The sequence below is a fragment of the Capra hircus genome, chromosome 7 (genome assembly GCF_001704415.2).
Source record: "Capra hircus breed San Clemente chromosome 7, ASM170441v1, whole genome shotgun sequence".
NCBI classification, from domain to species: Eukaryota; Metazoa; Chordata; class Mammalia; order Artiodactyla; family Bovidae; genus Capra; species Capra hircus.
Window position 1 is genome coordinate 29402650 of NC_030814.1, and position 23991 is coordinate 29426640.

The 23991-nt window shown below is 41.3% G+C and overlaps 1 protein-coding gene and 1 pseudogene across 2 annotated transcripts in view; both read right to left on the minus strand.

The window, feature by feature from the left end:
- RASGRF2 (Ras protein specific guanine nucleotide releasing factor 2) overlaps positions 1-23991 on the minus strand; it is a 253030-nt gene that overhangs the window by 80423 nt on the left and 148616 nt on the right. For both annotated transcript variants that reach the window (XM_018050061.1, XM_018050060.1), the window contains exon 17: positions 21535-21624. In XM_018050061.1, coding sequence (XP_017905550.1) covers positions 21535-21624 — 90 coding nt within the window. The remainder of the gene's footprint in view (positions 1-21534; positions 21625-23991) is intronic.
- On the minus strand, positions 11825-17735 carry LOC108636412 (annotated as a pseudogene).

Below are 23991 nucleotides of genomic sequence, written 5' to 3' on the forward strand. Positions count from 1 at the left end.
TAATAATTCAATTTTTTCATCTGTAGTAGATAAAGCCAGCTTATTTCTGAATCTGACAACTCTGTGGTTGGAAGGGAATCATATACCACCAAAAAGCCTACCTACCTATAGTTGAACAGAAAAAGAATAACTTAATATGGATATCCTTTCCTCTTTTTCAGGTATGATAAGCCATTTCATACATTGCCAAAAAGAGAATTTTAGTGACAGCTTCAAATTACTGGTGACTTCCCTGGTGGCTCAGATGGTAAAGTGTTTGCCTACAATGTGGGAGACATGGGTTTGATCCCTGGATCAGGAAGATCCCCTGGAGAAGGAAATAGAAACCCACTCTAGCATTCTTGCCTGGAAAATCCCACAGACGGAGGAGCCGAGTAGGCTACAGTCCATGGGATCACAAAGAGTAGGACGCAACTAAGCGAATTCACTTTCACTTTTCACTTTCAAATTGTTAGCAATAATTGTCCTAAGGCTGAGTTTAGTACCTATGATCTTTATTTGAATTTGAACAAAATACCTCTTCATTTCATAGATTTAGCACTGCTTCTCAAGATCCTTCTAACTACAAAAAAATCCAGTGTTCCCAATATTTCAGCATAAATGAATCTAGTGTTATAGTTATTACGCATGAAAATTAACAGGACTGAAAGCTATCATAAACTGAACTGAACCACAATGGGAACTGTTCTGGAGCATGTACATGATCACAGCACCAGCATGGCTGAGTCCAACCCTGGATATGATCCCAGCAGTACCTATGAAAATCATCCATGGGAATGTCAGTTTCAGCAGCTGGACCTGTGATTGGCATGGCTGGGGCAATGTCAGGGGAAGTCTCAAGGAGCCCTTACTTAAGAAAATCCAGAACTGACCACAGTAGGTGAAATAAAGCTATTCAGTCATATTGGAGATATTCCTCTTGAGCCCAGACTTCCTGTCTTTCTGCTCTCAGATTCTATCTTCCAAAATCATCTCTTTCTAGTACAGGACAACCAAGCAGAAGGAAGGTGCCAATAAGCTTGAAGCACCAGGAAATGCGGGCTTCATTCATTTGCCATCCTGCAACCCGTACCTCAAATTTGACTTCATGGAGGCCCTTTCTTTCTGATTATCACTGTGTTGGAGAAAAAATGAGTTAATTTTCAAAGTTCCAGTAAATTAAACACAATTCTTCTTTTTTTTAATGGTGAGGAAACTGACGCCCCAAGGAGCTAGTAAGTAACATAACCCGGAGTTTGAGGCTAACAGGCAATCTGTGCACCAGCCCCTTGAGACCCTGAAAAGTACAGACAGTGCACAGAAGCAAACACCATGTCAGACGACCTTGCCTTTAATAATGGCAACACTGCTCAAGATTTGTTTGCTAGGATGTGTGACACTTTCAGGATAGAAGGTTGCAAATGTAATTTCCATTATTAAGATACCAGTTCCCTAGGGACCGAAACCCAGTTTCCCTTGGACTCTATCCAGAATGGAGCCTGGACAACATCTTCAGACTCGCTGTGTAGCCAGGGATTAGCCTCAAGCCCAGTGGTCCCCAACCTTTTTGGCACCAGGGACCGGTTTCGTGGAAGACAATTTTTCTATGGATGAGGGAGTGGGGTGTGTGGTTCAAGGAGCAACGTGAGCAATGGGGAGTGATGTGGGGTGGCAGATAAAGCTTCACTCACACACTCGCCTGCTGCTCATCTCCAGCTGTGCGGCCCTGTTCCTAGCTGGTCCACAGCCCAGGGGGTGGGGACACCTGCTCAAGTCCTTTCCTAAAAGACAGGAGGCATAAATAAATAAGCTCAGGGGACACCTCTCTAGGGTTGCTAGGGGCCCGACAAACTCATCTGGGAAGTGTGTTATTCCCTTCTCCTTGGTTCTCCCCACTTAGATTTCTTGCTGACACCTAACACTTACCTAACTGTGAACTGAGATCATTATATTGTTAACTCCATTTTTCAGGCCTTGGACTTGCAACTTAACCGTTTGCATGGCTTCTCTTTTTTTCACTGGGTACTATGTATCAGAAATGTCTACACTAATATTTCTCAGACTCCTCCCTCTTCTGGAACACATCCAGTGCAAATTCTAAGCACCATCTACTATTACTACTAGAAAAACATTCTGGTGAGTTGCTCACCTCTTCTCTCCCCAGTTATCTGTCACAATACACAAGAGTCAGCTGAGTGAATACCATTATATAGCATAGATTTACTTTACAAATTTATCTTTAAGCCTCTTGATTGTGCCCAGAAACTACGCTCCTTCTATCAGATGACTATGGGAGGACACACAATTAATACTCTTTTGCAGTTATTTTACTAATTCTTGCCCATGTAAAAGCAGTCAGTAGGGGGCATGGTATATATGTGTTCGTGTGTGTATGTATGCTCATACATGCACACACATAAGTGAAGCAGGAAGAGACAGAATGAATGGGCAACAGAAGAATGCATTCATTTCAATGCAATTCTGCTTGTCATGATGACAGGGGCTGGAGATCTAATGGTAAACATAACAGTGCCTGTTCTCAAGAAGCTTACAAATTATGTAGAAGAAACTGCCAATAATAACAGCAGGAAATAGTCAGTGAGTGCCTAGCTGGTTCCAGAAGCTAAGAACTGCATGGGAATCATCTAACCCTGTGACAGCTCTATGAGGGAGGTACAATCATTGCTCTCACTTTTCTCAAAGATGAGAAAACTCAGACTTAAGAGATTCTGCCTGAGATCACACAGCTTAGGCAAGTGGCAGAACTCAGATACAAGAGGCTTATTTGACACCAAAATCCACTCTCTTAACCACTTTCAATGCTGACTCCTTGGAGAGTCATTCACACTGCTCTCACTGACACTGCATTTGCACCAAGGCCCTCATGGTCCCTGTTCACTGAATAACTTCTTTTCCCACGGCCAGATCACCAGGCACCAGCACTCAGAGACGGCTTCTCCAGCAAGTGTTGTTCTCAGGACAGGGCATGCAGCCTTCCCCTACCCTTGATGTAGTAAGAACAGAAGTGTGAAATCCTCAGGCCTGAGTGTGAACTCCCACCAAGAGGGCAAGAGGTTCTCTTCACTGCATCCTCCACCTACCTGACAGTTCCAAGTGAGACCAGACTCCCTGAGTCCAGCATTGATCCCAACTGAACTGCTTCCCACAGTAAACAGCCTGAGTGCTTTCAAAACCCAGATTGGAATTCCATTAAAGATGCCAGGGCAATACTAAAAGCCATTAAATGGTATGCCTTAAATGGGTGAGTTTACAGTATATAAAATGTATCTCCATGAAGCTATTAAAAAATTTGAAAATGACAGGGCAGCCCATCTTTGAAAATGAAAGGCTCCTGAGTCACCATCAAAGGTCGTTGAATGGAAAAATATTTCAAGGAAATGGGTGGTGAGTGGATTTTAAAATGATAAAGTAAATAAGTAAAATCTGGTTGTGAGTTCGGGTTTTCTTCTACTTGGCATGATATCTATTTGAAGAAATGTTTAGGAAAGCAAAGAAATACATTCAAAGCCTTAAAAACTGACCTTCTGTGTGTCAATCAGTATACGAGAACCCTCCTCAGGAATGTTTTGGTGGCAGACCCTGAGCCCTGCTGAGAAATTAGACACAAACTATTAAATGAGGAATAAAAGGCAACCCCTAAAAAGAAAAGGCAATCCTTGAAACTTCCTTATGTATAGGAAGTGACTGAATCTGAGATGGAAGGAAGCTGAGACTCATATTTGAAGATGGTTAATAATTAAAAGGGCTTCCCAGGTGGCGTTAGTGGTAAAGAACCCCCCTGCCAATGCAGGAGACTTGGGTTCAATCCTGGGCCGAGAAGATCCCCTGTAGCAGGGCACAGCAACCCACTTCAGTATTCTTGCCTGGAGAATCCCATGGACGGAAGAGCCTGGTGGGCTACAGTCCATAGGGTTGCAAAGAGCCGGACACAACTGAAGCAACTGAGCACACACGCACACACAACAATTAAAATTGTTAGGGGACTTTCCTGGTGGTCTGGTGGTTAAGCATCTGCCTTGCAATGCAGGGGACGTGGTTATGGTCCCTGGTCGGGAAACTAGGATTCCACATACTGCAGAGCAGCTAAGCCCATGCATCACAACTAAGGCCCCATGCAACCAAATACTTATTTTAAAAAATAAACTCATTAAAGACCAATTAATTAAGTAGATACCAACTAACGGGCTTCCCTAGTGGCTCAGTTGGTAAAGAATCTGCCTGCAATGCAGGAGAAGACCTGGGTTCGATCCCTAGGTTGGAAAGATCCCCTGGAGGAGGGCATGGCAACCACTCCAGTATTCTTGCCTGGAAAATCCCCACGGAAAGAGGAGCCTGGCGGGTTACAGTCCATAGGGTCGCAAAGAGTCAGATATGACTAAGTGACCAAGCAGAGCTAATGGTTCAACCATCCCTTGACATTTCAGAGGTGGCTCAAAATGCCACTTTACAAAAGTAACCTGGTTTAATGGAATGAGCACTGGACCAGGAGTCCAGAGACTTGGACTCAGGGCCCATTCTGCAATTTGTAACTGCCTGTAAGTTGCTTCACCTCGCTAAGCCTGGTTCTTTACATATTAGAAGAGGAAGATAATATCCACTTTCCAATCTTGTTGTGATGGACACCCATGCTGTTACTTATAAAAGGGCTTTGAAATTGTAAGGCAGTACACAAATGTGAGGTGCAGGATTAGGTGTTCACAAACCCAAACTTCTAGGATGGAAAAAAAGGAATGAGAACATCACTTATGGATCTGTAACACTGCAGTGAGCAGGGTAAGTAGGATGGAGGCAAGAAACTCTAGCTTTTGTAAGACTGTTAGCTTTAGTGCCTGCCTCTAAAGGGGTCTGGCTCATTTTCCGCATAATCCACATGGATCAAGAGAACTAACTCTGGTAGTGTAACATTATTTGCCAGATGGAGCTTTATCCTAACTAAGATGCTCTACTGTTTCGAATTAATTCTGAATTATGTACACGATCTTGAAAATTAGAAGCAATCCCAAAGAAAAGTCTGTAAAGAGGAGGAGGATTATAGGCAGGTAACATCTGCATTGCTGCCATTCAAGTGCAACACATGATTAAACATCGAACTTAATGGACAGAGGAGCCTGGCAGACTACGGTCCACAGGGTTGCAAAGAGTCTGACATGGCTTAGCAACTAAACAACAATAATAACACTCAAGAGTCTTCACATCTGGGGATTCAACAGCATCTGAAAAAGAAGCTGTTTGCTACTCACCGCCCCCCATGACTATTTGTTACATTTATTGAAAAAAAAAAAAAAAAAAAACAGACACGCACACAAAAACATATCTGGATACTACTATTTAACTCTACTTCAACAAGTCTATTTCAGGTTTTCTGTAGGTTTAGGGCTGCTGATTTTCGAAGACACTGAAATAAACTTTGTATAAGACTTTCATCACTTCTCATTCTGATGCACATGTGGAAATCCTGGTAATATTAATTTACTCCAGTGTGACAGACACTGCCTCCACTTAATGTAAAAACAACTAAACTCCTAAGACTATAACACACATCAGACAGTGTGGGGCCACACAAATAACATGAAGATCCAGAGGGAAATGTCTCAAAGTTAAAAATACACCGAAAAAAAAGCTCCAAAAAGCTCCACTATTTTCAAAAAACTAACTGGAAGAGCGTGTGAAATGCTTTGAAACCATAGTAACCTTTTCTTTCAGGGTTATGCACTGAAGGCTTGTTATTTTGCTAATGTGATATTTTCTCTTGGTTTTCAAGTCCAGAATTTAACAACATGGCCAATAATTACACTGATTATCAGTATCCTGGAGTTTACATCTTGATCATTTGAAATTTACTGTATGCCTCTTCATCTAATCTCTTCACTGGATTTATCAGTTCTTACAGAGCAGAGGCAATGCCTGTTATTTCATTTTTACCTTTCCACAATACCTGGTATGGCATAGTGTGCACATGGAAAGACTGATATAACTAATTAATTGAAGATTAAACAAAGTCAAATAAACTTGTTCATCTTTTAATCCAAAGAGTGTAAAAGAATAATGTTTTTAATCCTGACAGAGACTTCTGAATTTCCATACCAACCTCTCTGATGAACGATTGGGCTTAGACCTTAAAAATCCAAAGCAGCTATTTCTAGGAGTCTTTCCAACAGAGCCGGGTAGGTAGTAAGGTCAGTGGCAGCTAAACTTCCCACCCCCTCCTACTCTCCCAAATTTCTCTGGAATCCCTATGCCACTCTAGCCCCTCCCCTAATGTCACTGGCCCAGTTTCTAGTCACAACACTTCAAGAGCCAAGTTTTCATTCCCAGAACCACAAAGTCAGTGTTTAGAGAATACAAACCACCTACCAATAAGGAATTCACTAGCTTCTTTAGAGCTTTGTCTTAGACTTCTAAATGCCCCATAGTTCCAAGAGACCATCTTCTCTGCATAAGGGCCTTACATTCCAACCCCCTGGGTAGCTGAGATGCTAAGGTAAGTATAATGTGTCACACAGGCCAGCTTCAATTTCATCTTAAAATGATAATTACAGTTTTACATTCAGCATTCCAGACAGACAATAGCTACACAGGGAGGCTCCTCTCAGTTTGCAGAAGACAGTAGAACCATTAAGTTCCTTCCTATTGCTAAGCAACAGTTGTGTTCAAATCAAACTGCTCTCAAACAGAAAAATCAGTCTATTCAATTCAGAGCACTAGAGGTGAGAGGAGTAGAGAAAGACTGTTTAGAGACCATGAAATACAGAGTAGATTTGAGCTACATGTTAATTCTAGATATATTCTCTCCATTTCAAAATATTTTTAGGGAATAGGTGCAGGGTTTTCTGTCCTACAGGAATGGCCCAGGCATGCTTCTCTTTCTAATATGAAAATATTCTCCCTAAACTCAATTGGATTATGAATATTTTTGCTAAGGTTTACTGGCTACCAAAATACCACCTGTAGTGGCTATCTATTGCTACACAACAAAACACCCTAAAATTTATGGACTGAAAATAGCAAACATTTATTATTATACAGTATCATTAGAATGAGATTTTGGAAGTGGCTTAGGCTCAGGGTATCTCATGAGGCTGCGAGCCAGATGTCCGCCAGGGCTGCAGTCATCCAAAGTCTCAGTCAGCTGGGGCTGGAGGCTTCACATCCAAGCTCATGCACGAGGCTCTGGGCAGGGGACCTACTTTCTAGTTTCCTATTGGTTTCACTGGCCAGTCCTCATGATATGGAAGCTTGTTTCCCCCAAAACAAGTGATCCAAGAGACTGATTAAGACAGAGGCCATTTTGCCTTCTGATGACCTAGGCTCCGAGTCACACAATTATTTCTGCTTAATTTTATTTGCTAGAAACAAGTTACGAAGTCCTGTTCCCACAAAAATAAAGAGAAATTAAGCTTTGTTTTTTGAAGGAGTATGAATTTGTGGACGTATTTTTAAAACCACCAGACCACCCACCAGAAATCCTTCTCCAAACAACATGGCGGGGATTGGTAATGGAACTGTGGGTCCTCTTTTCATTAGCCAGATGATATGATCCAAATCTGCCACCTACTACCTACGTGACCTTAGGTAACTTACTTAACTCTCTGTATCTTAATTTCCTCTACTGGAAAAGTAGTATAATAATAGTAACTACTTCACATACCAGTTAACATACGTAAAGCTTAGGACAGTGCTTGGTATATAGTATATCCTATGAATTATGTAATTTGATTGTTGTTGTGATCCTAATGTTGACAATACATACATTCCACTCAATTTGCATACAGAAATGCCCAACAGGGCAGCAAAGGACAGAGGTGTGGAAGATGTGGGTGCAACTTTGAGAGATCTTCTATAAAAATTATCCACAATTATGATATATTCACAAGATAAAACAGGTTAATTACAAGCTGGAATCAAGATTGCCGGGAGAAATATCAATAACCTCAGATATGCAGATGACACCACCCTCATGGCAGAAAGTGAAGAGGAACTAAAAAGCCTCTTGATGAAAGTGAAAGAGGAGAGTGAAAAAGTTGGCTTAAAGCTCAACATTCAGAAAACGAAGATCATGGCATCCAGTCCCATCACTCCATGGGAAATAGATGGGGAAACAGTGGAAACAGTGGCAGACTTTATTTTTCTAGGCTCCAAAATCACTGCAGATGGTGACTGCAGCCATGAAACTAAAAGACGCTTATTTCTTGGAAGAAAAGTTATGACCAACCTAGATAGTATATTCAAAAGCAGAGACATTACTTTGCCGGCTAAGGTCCGTCTAGTCAAGGCTATGGTTTTTCCAGTAGTCATGTATGGATGTGAGAGTGGGACTGTGAAGAAGGCTGAGCGCCAAAGAATTGATGCTTTTGAACTGTGGTGTTGGAGAAGACTCTTGAGAGTCGCTTGGACTGCAAGGAGATCCAACCAGTCCATTGTGAAGGAGATCAACCCTGGGATTTCTTTGGAAGGAATGACGCTAAAGCTGAAACTCCAGTACTTTGGCCACCTTATGTGAAGAGTTGACTCATTGGAAAAGACTTTGATGCTGGGAGGGATTGGGGGCAGGAGGAGAAGGGGACGACAGAGGATGAAATGGCTGGATGGCATCACTGACTCGATGGACGTGAATCTGAGTGAACTCCGGGAGTTGGTGATGGACAGGGAGGCCTGGCGTGCTGCGATTCATGGGGTCACAAAGAGTTGGACACGACTGAGTGACTGAACTGAACTGAACTGAACTGAAGTTGCCTCTTCAGGTCTTCCTAGCACTTGTGAAGCCACAAGCCACATAAATGCCAGTAAGACAAACAATATTGGCAAAAGCCTACATTCTGTGCATTTCTTATAAGTTCACTCACTAAACAACTAAACAATTCAGAGCTGCGTGTTCTCACAAATCTTGAAAAGAAAAAACAGACAGTGGGGTACACATGTAACATTAATGTATTGAATAATTCATGGTAATTAATATCTTGTTGTTTACTCAAGAAGTCATGTCTGACTCAACTCTTTGCAACCCCAGGGACTATAGCCCGCCAGGTTCCTCTGTTCATGAGATTTCCCAGGCAAGAATACTGGTGTGGGTTGCCATTTCCTTCTCCAGGGGATCTTCCTGACCCAGGGATTGAAACCTCATCTCCTGAGTTGCAGGTGGATTCTTTACCACTGAGATACTTGAGAAGACCAATCAGTATCTTACTGCAAATTTAATCCAATTCTCAATACCAAGATGAATACCTCATCTGACCAGGTTATATCATTGTATTAAGACTCGGTTTCTGCAATCCCTTGAAAGAAATCACAGGTCCCTCAATGTTGCTAGCCAAGTAAGACTCTACCCAGAGATGACTAATTTTATCCATGCTTATCTCTCTGGAGTTATCATGCTGCTGTATCTGTCAGGTGAATGCCAGGTGGACACAGAGGTGGAAAGAAGATGGAAAGAAATGGGTATGCTGCAGACGAAGACAGGATTAAGAATATTGCGTCACTCAAGTTTCCCAAGATCTTGTTCTTTTGAAGTAAATGTGAAATCAGAGGCAGTAATAGGGCAGCAGTGTGGTAGGAACAGATCTGAGCCTCATTCTCAGGCACCGTGAGAACGTGAGCCAAGCCCTCCATCACTCTTGAGTCTCACACTTACTTCAAAACTATAAAATAAGAAAGACAATCCCCGAATCCCCTCCGTGGTGAAAGGGTGACAATGAGATAATATTACGCTGTGGAAGCAAAAGTCGTCAAGCCACAGTGGGCAAGAAGAGACGGACTTCCTATAAAATAGCCCGACCAAAGGAATAAGAAATAGTTTTAGGGAAGGAGGACTGGGGAGGTTCGGGAGTCCATTGGTACTATTCAGGTATGTCTCAGGAGCTCTCATTTGGATCAACCCACAACTCCGGCTGTAAATGATTACAGTACATCTGAGGTCACATACTGGCGGCTCACAGCCATACGTGGTCCACAGAAGGATTCTGCTTGGCCTGGATAGTAGTTTTTAAAAAGTATGAATTCACTTCCCACTTACAAATAGGATTTTTCATATAAACATCCAGATTTCTGGGTTTTCCTTAAAAAAGAAAAGAATGAAAGAAAACAGATGTGACAGCCCCAATCTATTTTGGCCAAAATCAGAATGAGCTGAGCAGTAGCTGCCCCTTTTTCACATGGTATCAGCTCTTCAACCCCGTCTTTCGGTTACCTGCCTGGCCCCGAAGTAGATGAAACTGTACTGCAGTCAAGCAGCAATTAAGCAATGTGAGCACATCAAAAAGTGAAAAGGCATAATCAACTGCATTGTATCTTGGCTGCGGAGAGACAGTCAGAGAGGAGAATGATCTTCGCAGAGTTCAGGAAAGGGCGCACAAAGAAGGAGAATTTGGCAACACAACATGGTCAGGAAAGAGGGTGCTCAGGCCAGCTGGAACAAGGATCTGGGTCTGCTTGAAAGGCTTATCAAAAACACATGACGGGCAGAGGAGGCGCTCCATGTGATCTGACTTGCTGCGGGCATCCTGCCAGGAAGAGAACTCAATGGCCTCCTGACATGAGCATCTCTAGCTATTCTGCAGGCTCATACTAGTTAACAGGAATAAATTAGGAGTCTGGGATTAGCAGACATGAATTACTATGTATAAAAAAAAGAGCAAGGTCCTACTATACAGCACAAGGGACTATATTCCATATCTTGCCTATAATGAAAAAGAATATGTATATTCACGTTGCTATACACTAGAAACTAGCACAGCATTGTAAACCAACTATACTTCAATAACAAATAAAAAATTTTAACACAGATGTAACTTCTCAGTTACAAAATTTTAATTCCAGTCTCTGTGTGCATGCATCTAAAAATAAGACTGGAATCCATGAGCACAGAATATCTTTCCATTTCTTTGTGTCTCCTTCAAATTCAATAATGTCTTATGGTTTAACATTGTTAAAATGTCCATATTACCTAAAGCAATCTATGATTCCATGCAATTCCTATCAAAATCTCAACACTCTTTTTCACAAAAACAGGATGAAAACCTCAAAATTTGTACAGAACCACGTGCGTGCTGTGCATGCTGCGTTGCTTTAGTCTTATCTTTGGGACTCCATGGACTGAAGCCCACTAGGCTCCTCTGTCCATGGGATTCTCCAGGCAAAGATACTGGAGTGGGTTGCCATTTCCTCCTTCAGGGCATCTTCCTGACACAGGGATCAAACCTACGTCTCTTATGTCTCCTCCATTGGCAGGTGGGTTCTTTACCACGAGCATCACCTAGGAACCCTTATACAAAACCACAAAAGACCCCAAAACCAAAGCAATCCTGAGAAAAAAGAACAAATCTGGAGGTATCATACACTCTGATTTCAAATTATACTTCAGGACTACCCTGGTGGTCCAGTGGTTAGGAATTCACCTGCCAATATAGGGGACATGGCTTCCATCCCTGGTCCAGGAAGATCCCACATGCCTGGGGACAACTAAAACCATTACAGCTACTGGAGACCATATACCTAGAGCTTGTGGTCTGCAATGAGAGAAGCCGCCGCAATGAGAAGCCCTTGCTCATCGCAACTAGAGAAAGCCCATGCGCAGCAATGAAGACTAAACACACCCCAAAATAAACAAAAAAAAAATTATACTTCAGGTATACCTTGGAGATATTGCAGGTTCAGTTTCAGACCATGGCAAAAAATTGGATATTGCAATAAAGTAAGTCATGCAATCTTTTCGGTTTCCCAGTGAATACAAAAGTTACATTGACATTATACTATAGTCTATTAAATGTGCATTAGGTCTAAAAATATAATGTACATACCTTAATTGAAAATACTTTATTGCTAAAAAGTGTTAATCATCATCTGAGCCTTCAGCAATTGATAATTCTTTTGCTGGTGGAGGGTCTTGCCTCAGTATTGATGGCTGCTGACTGACCAGTTGCTGAAGGCTGTGGCAATTTTAAAAAATAAGACAAACATGAAGCTTGCCACATCAACTGGCTCTTCCTTTCACCAATGATTTCTCTGTAGTATGCAATGCTGTTTGATAGCATTTTACTCCTAGCAGAGCTTCTTTCAAAACTGGAGTCAGTTCTCTCAAACCCTGCTGCTGCTTCATCAACTAAACTTATGTCATATTCTAAACCCTTTGTTGTCAAGACATTCAACAAAAAGTGTAAGTCATCTTCAAAAAGTGTAGATTCTATCTCAGGAAACACTTTCTTTGCTCCTCTATAACCAGTATCCCCTCATCTGTTCAAGTTTTATCATGAAATTGCAGCTAAGTCAGTCGCATCTTCAGACTCCACTTCCAATTCTAGTTCTCTTGCTACTTCCAACCACACCTGCAGTGATTTCCTCCACTGAAGTCTCGAATCCCTCACAGTCATCCATGAAGGTTAGAATCAACTTCTTCCAAATTCCTGATAATCTTGAGCTTTGCCCATGACTCATGAATGTTCTTAATCACATCTAGAAAGGTGAACACTTTACAGAAAGTTTTCAACTTACCCTCCCCAGATCCATCAGAAGAATCACTATGTATGGCAGCTATAGCCTCACAAAATGTAATTCTTAAATAATAGGACTTTAAAGTCAAAATGACTCCTTCCTCTACAGGCTGCAGAATGGATGTTGTGTTAGCAGGCATGAAGACAACAGGAACCTCGTTGTAGGTCTTCATCAGAGCTTTTGAGTGACCAGGTACATTATCAATGAGCAGCATTATTTAGAGATGAATCTTTTTTTCTAAGCAATGGGCTTAATTTTTTTTTTTTACTTTTTATTTTATTTTATTTTTAGTTTTTTATTTTTTAAATTTTAAAATCTTTAATTCTTACATGCGTTCCCAGCAATGGGCTTAAAATATTCAGTAAATCATGGTATAAATATATGTGCTGTCATCCAGGCACTGTTGTTCCATTTACAGATCACAGGTAGAGTAGATAGAACATAATTCTTAAGAGCCCTAGGATTTTCGGAATGGTACATGAGCACTGGCTACAACTTCAAGTCACCAGCTGCATTGGTGCCTAACGAGAGTCAGCTTGTCCTTGGAAGCTTTGAAGCCAGGCACTAACTTCTCCTCTATGGCTGTGAAAATCCTAGATGGCATCATCTTCTAATAGAAGGCTGTTTCACTTGCACTGAAAATCTGTTGTTCAAGGTTTCCACCTTCATTAATGATCTTAGCTAGGTCTTCTGGGCAACTTGCTGTGGCTTCTATTATCAGCACTTGCTGCTTCACCTTGCACTTTTATGTTATGGAGTCAATTTCTTTTTTTTCAACTTCATGAACCAACATTTGCTAGCTTCAAATTTTTCTTCTACAGCTTCCTCACCTCTCTCACTCTTCAAAGAACTGAAGAGAGTTAGGGTCTTGTTCTAGATTAGGCTTTGGGAATGTTGCAGCTGGTTTGGGGCTTCCCAGGTGGTGCTAGTCGTAAAGAATCTACCTGCCAATGCAGGAGACACAAGAGAGGCAGGTTTAATTCCTGAGTCAGGACAATTCCCTAGAGGAGGGCATGGCAACCAACTCCAGTATTCTTGCCTAGAGAATCCCATGGACAAAGGAGCCTGGCAAAGTTACAGTCCACAGGGTCACATGGAGTTGGACATGACTGAAACGACTTAGCATGTATGCAGCAGCTGGTTTATGGAGAAGGAAATGGCAACCCACTCCAGTATTCTTGCCTAGAGAATCCCGTGGACAGAGGAGCCTGGGATGCTGCTGTCCATGGGGTCACACAGAGTCAGACACTACTGAAGTGATTTAGCAGCAGCAGCTGGTTTGATCTTCTATCCAGACCACTAAAACTTTCTCCATATCAGCAATAAGGTTGTTTTGCTTTCTTATCATTCATGTGTTCACTGGAGTAGCACTTTTAATTTCCTTTAAGAACTTTTCCTTTGCATTCGCAAGTTGGTTAACTGGTGCAAGAGGCCTAGCTTTCAGCATATCCTGGTTTTTGACATGTCTTTCTTAATAAATTTAATCATTTCTAGCTTTTGATTTAAAGCAAGAGAGGTGTGACTCTTCCTTTCACTTGAACACTTAAGAGGCCACTGCAGGATTATTAATTGGCCTAATGTCAATACTCTTGTATCTCAGGGAACAGGGAGGCCTGAGGAAAGTGAGAGAGACAGGAATGGCAGGTATAGAGCAGCCAGAATACAAGCATTTATTGATAAAGTTCACCATCTTTATATTGGTATGGTTCATGGACCACCCCCAAATTAAATAGTAACATCAAAAGTTACTGATCATAGATCACCATAACAAATATATGATAAAGAAAGAGTTTAAAATATTGCAAGGATTACCAAAACATGACACAGAGGCATGAAGTGAGCAAATGTTATTGGAAAGATGGCACTGATAGACTTTCTTGACACATGGTTGCCAAAAATCTTCAACTTGTAAAAAGTATAGAATTTGTGAAGCACAATAAAGCAAAGTGTAGTAAAGTGAAGTGTATCTGTAAAAGGTGGCTTAAAGCTCAACATTCAGAAAACGAAGACCATGGCATCAGGTCCCATCACTTCATGGGAAATAGATGGGGAAACAGTGGAAACAGTGTCAGACTTTATTCTTTTGGGCTCCAAAATCACTGCAGATGGTGACTGCAGCCATGAAATTAAAAGACGCTTACTCCTTAGAAGAAAAGTTATTACCAACCTAGATAGTATATTCAAAAGCAGAGACATTACTTTGCCAACTAAGGTCTGTCTAGTCAAGGCTATGCTTTTTCCTGTGGTCATGTATGGATGTGAGAGTTGGATTGTGAAGAAGGCTGAGTGCCGAAGAATTGATGCTTTTGACCTGTGGTGTTGGAGAAGACTCTTGAAAGTCCCTTGGACTGCAAGGAGATCCAACCAGTCCATTCTGAAGGAGATCAGCCCTGGGTGTTCTTTGGAAGGAATGATGCTAAAGTTGAAACTCCAGTACTTTGGCCACCTTATGTGAAGAGTTGACTCATTGGAAAAGACTTTGATGCTGGGAGGGATTGGGGGCAGGAGGAGAAGGGACTGAGGATGAGATGGCTGGATGGCATCACTGACTCGATGGACGTGAGTCTGAGTGAACTCCGGGAGTTGGTGATGGACAGGGAGGCCTGGCATGCTGCAATTCATGGGGTCACAAAGAGTTGGACACGACTGAGCGACTGAACTGAACTGAACTGATAGTAATCAAAACAGCATGACATTGGCAGAAAAATAGGCACAGATTAATGACACAGAATTGAGAGTCCAGGATAAACCTATATATATATAGACAATTAATTTATGACAAAGAAGCAAAGAACATACAATGGGAGAAAAGGCAGTCTCTTCTTTAAGTGGTATTGGGAAAGCTGGACAGCCATATGCAAAACAATGAAACTAGACCACTCTTTTACTCCATACACAAAAATCAACTCAAAATGGATTAAAGACTTGAATATAAGACTTAAAATCATAGACCCCCTAGAAAAAAACATATGCAGTACACTCTTTAACATTGGTCTTAGCAATATCTTTCTGGATATGTCTCCTGAGGTAAAGGAAACAAAAGCAAAAATAAACAAAAACTACATCAAGCTAAAAAACTGCACAGCAAAGGAAACCATCAGCAAAACAAAAAAAAACAACCTCCTGAATGGGAGAAGATATTTGCAAATCATATATGCAATAATGGAGAAGGAAATGGCAACCCACTCCAGTATTCTTGCCTGGAGAATCCCATGGATGGAGGAGCCTGGTGGGCTACAGTCCATGGGGTCGCAAAAAGTCAGACACGACTGAGCGACTTCACTTTACTTTCACTTTCATATGCAATAAAGGTTTAATATTCAATATATATATAAAGAAACTCATGCAGGGAATTCTCTGGTGATCCAGTGGTTAGGACTCTACATTTTCCCTGCTGGGGGCCTGGGTTTGATCCCAGGTTGGGAAATCCAAGATCCCACAAGCTGGACAGTGCAGTCAAAGAAAATAAAGAAAAGAATCTATGATAGAAGCAGAGCTGAAAATTAGAGGAAAAAAAATTGTTTTAAAACTCACACAACTCAACAACAATTAAACAAACACCTCTATTAAAAAGTGGGCACAGGATCTAAGCAGACATTTTTCCAAAGACATACAGTGGCCAGTAGGCACATGAAATAATGTTCAACATCACTAATTATTAGGGAAATGCTAATCAAAATCACAGTGGCATATCGCCTCACATTTGTTAAAATGACTATGATCAAAAAGACAGGAAATAACAAGTGTTGGTAAGAATGATGAGAAAGGAAACACAAACACTCGTGGTGGGAATGTAAATTGGCACAGCTACTATGGAAAGCTGTATGGAGATTCCTCAAAAAATGAAGACTAGAATCACCATATAAGCCAGTTATTCCATTTCTGAGTATTTATCCAAAGAAAACGAAGATACTAATTCAAAAAGACATATGCACCCCTATATTCAGTGTAGCATTATTTGTAATAGCCAAGATATGGACACAACCTAAGTGCTCATCAATGGATGAATGGATAGTGATGCAGTATATGTGTACAACACAATACTATTCAACCATAAAAAAAAAAGATGAAACAACATGGATAGACCTTGAGGGTATTATGCTAAGTGAAATAAGTCAGATGGAAAAAGACAAATGCCATATGGTTTTACTCATATGAGGAATATAAAAAATAAAATAACTAAACCAAACATAATAGAAATGAGCATAGATACAGAGAAATGGTTATCAAGGGGAAAGGGACATTGGGGATGGTGCAATGGTTAAAGGGGGTCAGCTGCATAGTGATGGATGGAAACTTTCTGTGGTGAGCACACAGTAATGAATACGGAAGTTGAAGTATTATACAATGTTGTACACATGAAACTTGAGAACAAATAATTTAAAATAAGACTTGGAGTCATTTTCAGTTACATCTGGTTTGCCAAAGCTCTTTATTTTTCACTAATAATAGTGATAATAGCGTTTTCATTAAAAATATAAATCAGATACAGGCTGTCTTCCAAACTTCAACTAGCTGTATTAAGACATTTTAAAAAATGGATTTTATATTATGCTGGAAAAAAAATAGAAAATCTGTCTCAGACTAGGATACTTTCAGTAGGCATGCTACAACCAGAGAGGGAATAAATATACCTTCTCCAGCTAGTTTAGTGGTTCTCCATCTTGGCTCCACCTAGCGCCAAATATCACTTGGGGAACTTTAAAAATCCTGATGCCCAGGATGCACCCAGACCAATCAAGTCAGAATCTGTGGAGATGGGACCAGTTATCGGTATTTCAAACAGTGGGTCCAGAATTGGGAGAGTGGCACTGACGTATAAGCACTGCCATGTGTGAAACAGACGCTTAGTGGGAAGCTGCTGTATAGCACGGGGAGCTCAGCTCAGTGCTCTGCAGTAACCTGGAGGGGCGGGATAGGGATGTGAGTGGGACGGAGGTTCAAGAGGGATTGGATGTGCACACAGACACACACACACACACATATCTGATTCACTTCACTGTACAACAGACAGTAACACAACATTGTAAATCAATTATACTCCAATAAAAAACAAATGGCAGGTCCAAGACCAGTTCACACCAAGCTCAGATCTACTACTGGCTACACAAACCTGAGTGGTTTGACAGGGCGTAAAACAGATTATGAATTATCTATTTTACAATTACCAAGTCACCACGAATAAAGAACTCACTATTCTCCCAAGCAATTGTAACTGTGCCATTAATTTTCCTATAAATGCAGTCAACCATTCCTCTACTTTGTTAATTTAGTTCAACTTGCACAGAATGGCAAAACCTACAATCTTCTCCCAGATAATCAAGAGTTGCTTGTAGTTCCTCTGCTGCCATTATTTCTACTCTCATAAAAATAACCCACCTCACACTTTCATATTTCATTTTAGATCATTTCATAAACTCTATCATTAATCCCAGAGCTTCAGGTGTATAGTAAGCACCATGATATGCTCTGATATGTGTATTCATTGGATTTGCATTTCTATTCAAATCATAACTATATCCAAACTGCACCTGCAGATTCCCTGTATCAGCAGCCATCTGAAAGGCACACATTTTAATCTGACTTTAATGCAGAGCTCCTCAATTTGAGCAGATGCTTGAAACTACATTTCAACCAGTGTGGTGGCTCATAAGACTCACTGATTTTTTTTTGTCTCAGTGTTGCATAGAGTTAAAACTCCGCCACCAAAAGAGGACTTATTTGACTGATTGATGATCATTGGTCCCACTGCCATCTCCACCCTCACCTGCTCCCCCAGATGATCAGAATTTCCTAAAGCTGCTCTCATTCCAGGAATGATCAGGACTGAACTCATAAGCAGATTTACCAGGAAGCCAATGAAGCTTAAGCCTGAGGGCCTCTCGATGTGTCTGGGCCTCTTCCAGGGCTCTGAAGGTTTGTACTTATAATTTGATACGCTTTTGCTTTAGGCAAATTGTGTGTTATACCCCACAAACCCTGGATCCATTCATAATGGGCCTTATGTAACTTGGCTGCCATTTGGAAGGCAAGCACTAAAATAAGCTGTGAAATCTTCATAATGCGAAGTCAACAAGAATTAGCTGTGTTACAACCATGTCAACTGGTCAGTCTTTTCTTCCTCTCCAACAGAGGGATTCCTGTTGGTCTGCGAGGAAAGAGGGCATGGCGTGGCAGGAAAAGAAACCCATCATTGGAAAGGACAGACTCTAGGTCCTAAAAAAAAAAACCAGAGGGAAAAACCTAGGCTTTTCCAGTGTGTGTAGAAATCAGGTAGGCTTGGACCCAAGGGGCAGGACTGGCAATCCTGAGCAGATCCCAGGCCACCTGCCATAGATAAAAATCAGCTTTCTCTGCCTTTACAGCTAGGCATGTACATCTTGTTTGGCCTTTTTGTGAAGAAATTTTCTGTTCATCCTCTTGCTAAATTAAAATTCATTCTCATGTAGTAAAGTTACCTTCTAAGCAAATATTAATGAGAAAAGGCTCTCACGCAAATGTCTGGAGTGAATATTTGAAAGCATAACCACTAATTGATGGTTCTAACCCAGAGTTCCCAGACTGCTGTGTATTTTGATGGAGGTAGAGGTGGGGGACGCAGAGATAGATGGGAGAGGATTAAAGCGGGAGGGAACCTGAAGAGGAGCCTGAAATATGGAAGCCCACTCTGCAGACTGCATGGCTTGGCCAGGCAGCACCTTGTAACAGGCTATCAGCCACAACCACCAGCTGGGCTTATGTTGCAGTCAAACAAGCAGAGAGACCAGGAAAGGCAGACGTGAGCATGAGGTGTCTGCAACCTTCTCTCCTGCTCACTTTGGCAGCCCTCCACGTTCTGGGGGCACATGTGGGTCAGTAATTCCTGATTCAGAGAGTGGATGGAAAGTCTGATATCGGATCCTAACCATTATCTAGCACTCCTTCCCTTCGGACATTTGTCCTTCTGGGTCTAGAACTTCTTTGGACAGCACCAGGCTCTCCCTGACCAGCCAAGAAGTCCAGATCATCTTCTCAGTACTTCCTTTCTTTCTGCTCCATGTCCACCTGCTCTCTTGAGCTGTGAACTTGGCCCTTCTGCCAAGTTCTCCCAGGCAGGTGGACTCTCTTGTGGGGCCAGCTCCATGGAGCAGTTGAGCCCCAGGGAAGTACTGATCCCTATTCCAAAACTGATCCCCTTTCTTAGTACCATGGGCCATGGAGACTGACCCCTGTATCCCCAGCAGGGCCGCAGACACTGCCAAATCCCTCTTTCCTTTCATGTATGTCTAAAACTGGATCACGTTCTTGAGGTGCTAGCCTACTGTGTGCCCCCTTTGCCTGGCAAAGTAACATAGCCACTCTTTCTCCTCCATAAAAAACAAATAAACGAAACAATTGGATCATGAGGCTCCAGGCCATACTACAGGAGACAGCAGCAGCAGTGTGATGAGAGAAGAACCAGGCTACCCTGCATCCAGGTCAGCCAGCAGTCTGCCCGCCTCGGCTGGCTCACCAAGGAGAGCTTTCTTGCTGAGGCTCTTCCAGCAGCAGGAGAGAAGCAGGAAAACAGGCGGCAGAACAGCAGCAGGGTTCAGACAGTGAGGGAGACAGCTCTTATGGCTACTTCACCTCTGACTCATCATGGATGGATAAGCCCGAGTCCGAAAGCAATTCTCCATTAGAAGTCTGCTTCAGCTGCGGGTGAATAAAGGTATCTTCCCTGACCCAGCCCCCAGCTAATGGGGAGATGGGTTCATTCCAAATTGACTGAAAAGCTATCTTCCCTCGCAAACCATATTTAAATTAAGAAAACTGTGAGGAAGCTCTGTACTTCACCTTTTCCAAAGATGGCCTAGATCGTGAGAAGAAAAGACAGGAGAAGGTCTCAAGGAATCACAGTTGATAACTCACTCTGCCGAAAGGGCAAAGAAGACTCCTATTACTTCATCAAATAAATGTCCATTATTATAACATGCAGTCAACAGCAGAAGCTGACTGGATTGAGAAGACATCATATTATTACCGTTACAGACTGTACTGTGCCATGCTAATGGGAATTGAGGGGAAGGTTTAGGGAATATTTGGGGCAAAGAACATCCCCAGTTTGCCTGCCCACATCCAGTGAAATGTGTGTGGTAAAATATTTAAGATGTAGAATGTCACCAATGTGCAAAGATTTTCCGTTCAGATGGGATATATATATGTATATATATACATATATATATAATTACCATGGTAATTCGTGTTCATTATAGAATATCTCTCTGTTCTGACATCAGTTTAGAAAGATTTCACCCAGACAGTACCTACCAGTTACAACTGTTTAATACAGGTTCACAGGCTTTGGTAATATCCTTTTTTGTCCATTATTAATGAGCAATTCCTAATGAATAAAATATATCATCACTTCTGGAACTCATGGAGTTAGTTTACGTGAAGGAACTCACAGCAAGAGGACTGTTTAAACCACATACAGATTTATTTTAACATAATGTCCTTCTTGCATATGAGAAAAGAGGACAGAGATAATAAATATAATTTTTCATCGATTTAAAATACTGTGCTTTTTTATTCTAGGTACTTCTTTACCTTGAAAATTAACTGACAACAATTCAGCACCACAGAGCTACTGGAAATGAATTATGAGTCCAGTAAAGCAATAGATGCCTCTCTCCTCTCCCACCCCTCCACAAGCCTTCCCTCCCACCATGCATAAGCTTTTAGCATTGTACTCAATTAAAAGGGAAACATGTTCTCAACAGTTTGGCTTAAAAGGTTAAAGAACTCTGCTAATACAACATAAGAGAAATAACACATCCTTTTCTGATATGGAAGTTCTTGAAAGTGTTAAGCATAGGCTATCTGTATGAGACTTACCTGTAGGTGTTTATTTAAAGGACAGTCTTACACCAAGACACACTGACTTAGACTAGGAAGCTGGGAATCTGCAATTTTAAGAAGCTGCCCAGTGTATTATTGAGATGCTGGCAGGCAAGGACCACTGATTTACCATAAATTGCCAGAGGTCTGGGCAATTAATTGCCAAGCGCTCAACAGCTCACCCCTACTCACCGGGTGGACTCCCGTGTCCTGCTGCAGCCGTAGCAATTGCAAAAGCAGAGGCTGGCGAAACAGAGCAGTGGGAGCTGTCAGCCGTCTGTCCTGGTTATTTAAAAAGAACGGAAACGGCATGGTGAGGCAGATGCATAATATTACATAACAAAATTCTCATTTTCATTCCTGCACTGAATGAAGGGTTGGGTCAAATACCCTGTGTTGTCCTTATTAACAGGCAAATAACCAGATTCTATATCAACAAGTTCATTCTAGTTATAGACCCAAGAGAAATGAAAACATACATCTATACAAAAACTTTTACACAAACATTCTCAGCAGTATTATCCATAATAGCCAAAAAGCAAAAACAGCCAAATCTCCCCCAAATGACGAAATGATAAACCAAATCAAAAATTCCCATGTGAGGGAATATGATTTAGCCACAAAAGGCATGAGGTAGTAATACATACCACAACATGAATGTACCTTGAAAGCATCATACTAAGTGAAAGCTGGTCACAAAAAGTCACGTATTATATGGTCCCATTTATATAAAATGTCCATAATAGGTAAATACATAGAGACAAAAGTAAATTAGTGGTTTCCAGGTGTGTGGGGGGATGAGAATGGGAATTGACCACTGATGTGTACAGAATTTCACTAGCAGGGGTGATGAAAATATCTGGATTGAGATAGTGGTTATGGTAGCTCAGCCTTGTGAATATATAAAACCACTATAGTGCACACTTTAAAAGGGTGGATCTTATGGTATGTGAATTTTATCTCAATATAAAAAAATATCTTTTTAAATATCCTACATGTTATAGATAGAATTTTCTTCTCAAATCACCCTTAGAAAGGGGGATGGGCTCCCATATTGAAGGATGCACTGAGCACCTTTTTGTACCCCCCCTCACTTCTCAGATATTTACACACAGCACTTGATAATGTTGATGCCAACCTCACTGTGTTTCTCATTCAGGCTTTCAGTGAAGATAGTTCTGTGATTCTGTGGCTTTATTAGTTTGCTTCTAAAGTCATATAGTCATGCTTAAAATAAATAAAAGGAGAAGCAAAGAGCTGCTTAATGTGCCTAAGCACTAAAGCACAAAACAACTCTACCCTCTCCTTCAGCTATAGCCTGAAAACATTTGTGGAACAAGGTGGGCAAGGAGACAGATGAACAGGCAAAATTTCAGCTACACAGTGAGAAAACGCAGGCTGCTGTCACTATTGGGATCCTCCATATCATTCCTTCCATGCATTCCCTCCATGCATTCCTTCCTGCATCTCTGGGATTTGGTTGGATCAGGAAAGAAACAAAGGACTTAGATAATCCACAAACAGGATGAGGATTTTCAAATAATGCCTATATAAATTTTAAGAATTTTAAATGAATTTAAACATATGAAAACAAACCATAAAACAGAGCTCTAATGACAGTATCCAAGTGGATAGCACTTAAATAACTCTTGCCTTGGTAAAATTTTGCTTCCATACAGTTTGACCCTAAACTCTTCCAGGTTAATAATGAACTCAAGGCAGTCTGTCTGACATGGCAATGGTCACGGAAGTTGCCAGGGTCATCAAGTTGCCACTGATCAAGGCTCTAAGAACAGTAAAGAGATTTGGCCAATCCCATAGTAGTCTTATAACAAGGCAGAGAAGTCTAACTTGTCACATCGGTTTTCCAGAAGTACCCAAATGTCAGGGTGACCCATGACTGATCAGGAGCCCAAAATCAGTCCCACTCCCCGAGGGCTAATATCCATCAGGGCAATTCTGCTGACAGTGGTCCACCCAGGCTAGCTTCTCTTGGAGGTGATGGCAATGACAGCTTCCACTGTTTCTGAGGCTACAAATGAAACGACGATTTGGAGCCATGCACTCTGTCTTTTGCTAAACTGCCTTACTTGAAGTAGGAGTATGAAAGTCAGAAAACATCTACATTTACTTAGGTTACTTGGGGTGAATCTGCTTTCACAAGCGGATAATTTTTCCTTCCAACTTGAAATAAGTGTCTTGAGAAAAAAGGAGACATTTCAAAAACAACTGTTATTTGGAGTTCTACTTATTTGAGCGATGGGGAGATAAAAGTTTTCTATCTTTTGCTCTGATGGTTTTCCCTTCAATTAGAAATGGTATATTTTAAAACAAATTATGCGACAATATTTTATAATTTTCATAATAGAAAATATACCAGATTCTGCCACTAACAACAATGAAGACTGGAGTTCCAGGCAACTGGACATTACTTTAGCTGAAACATTGTTCTTAATAAGGTCACCCCACAGCTTTGTGTGCCAGATGAACCTATTTAATACAGACTACACTGGGATTATTGTAAGGTCATCAGAGTTTGGGAACACTTTGGCAAAACCAGCACTGACATTCAATCAACTGGCAATCAAGAACAGGCTTAGAGATTAACCTGAGTTTCAGGTTACTCCACACAAAATACCATGCAATGAT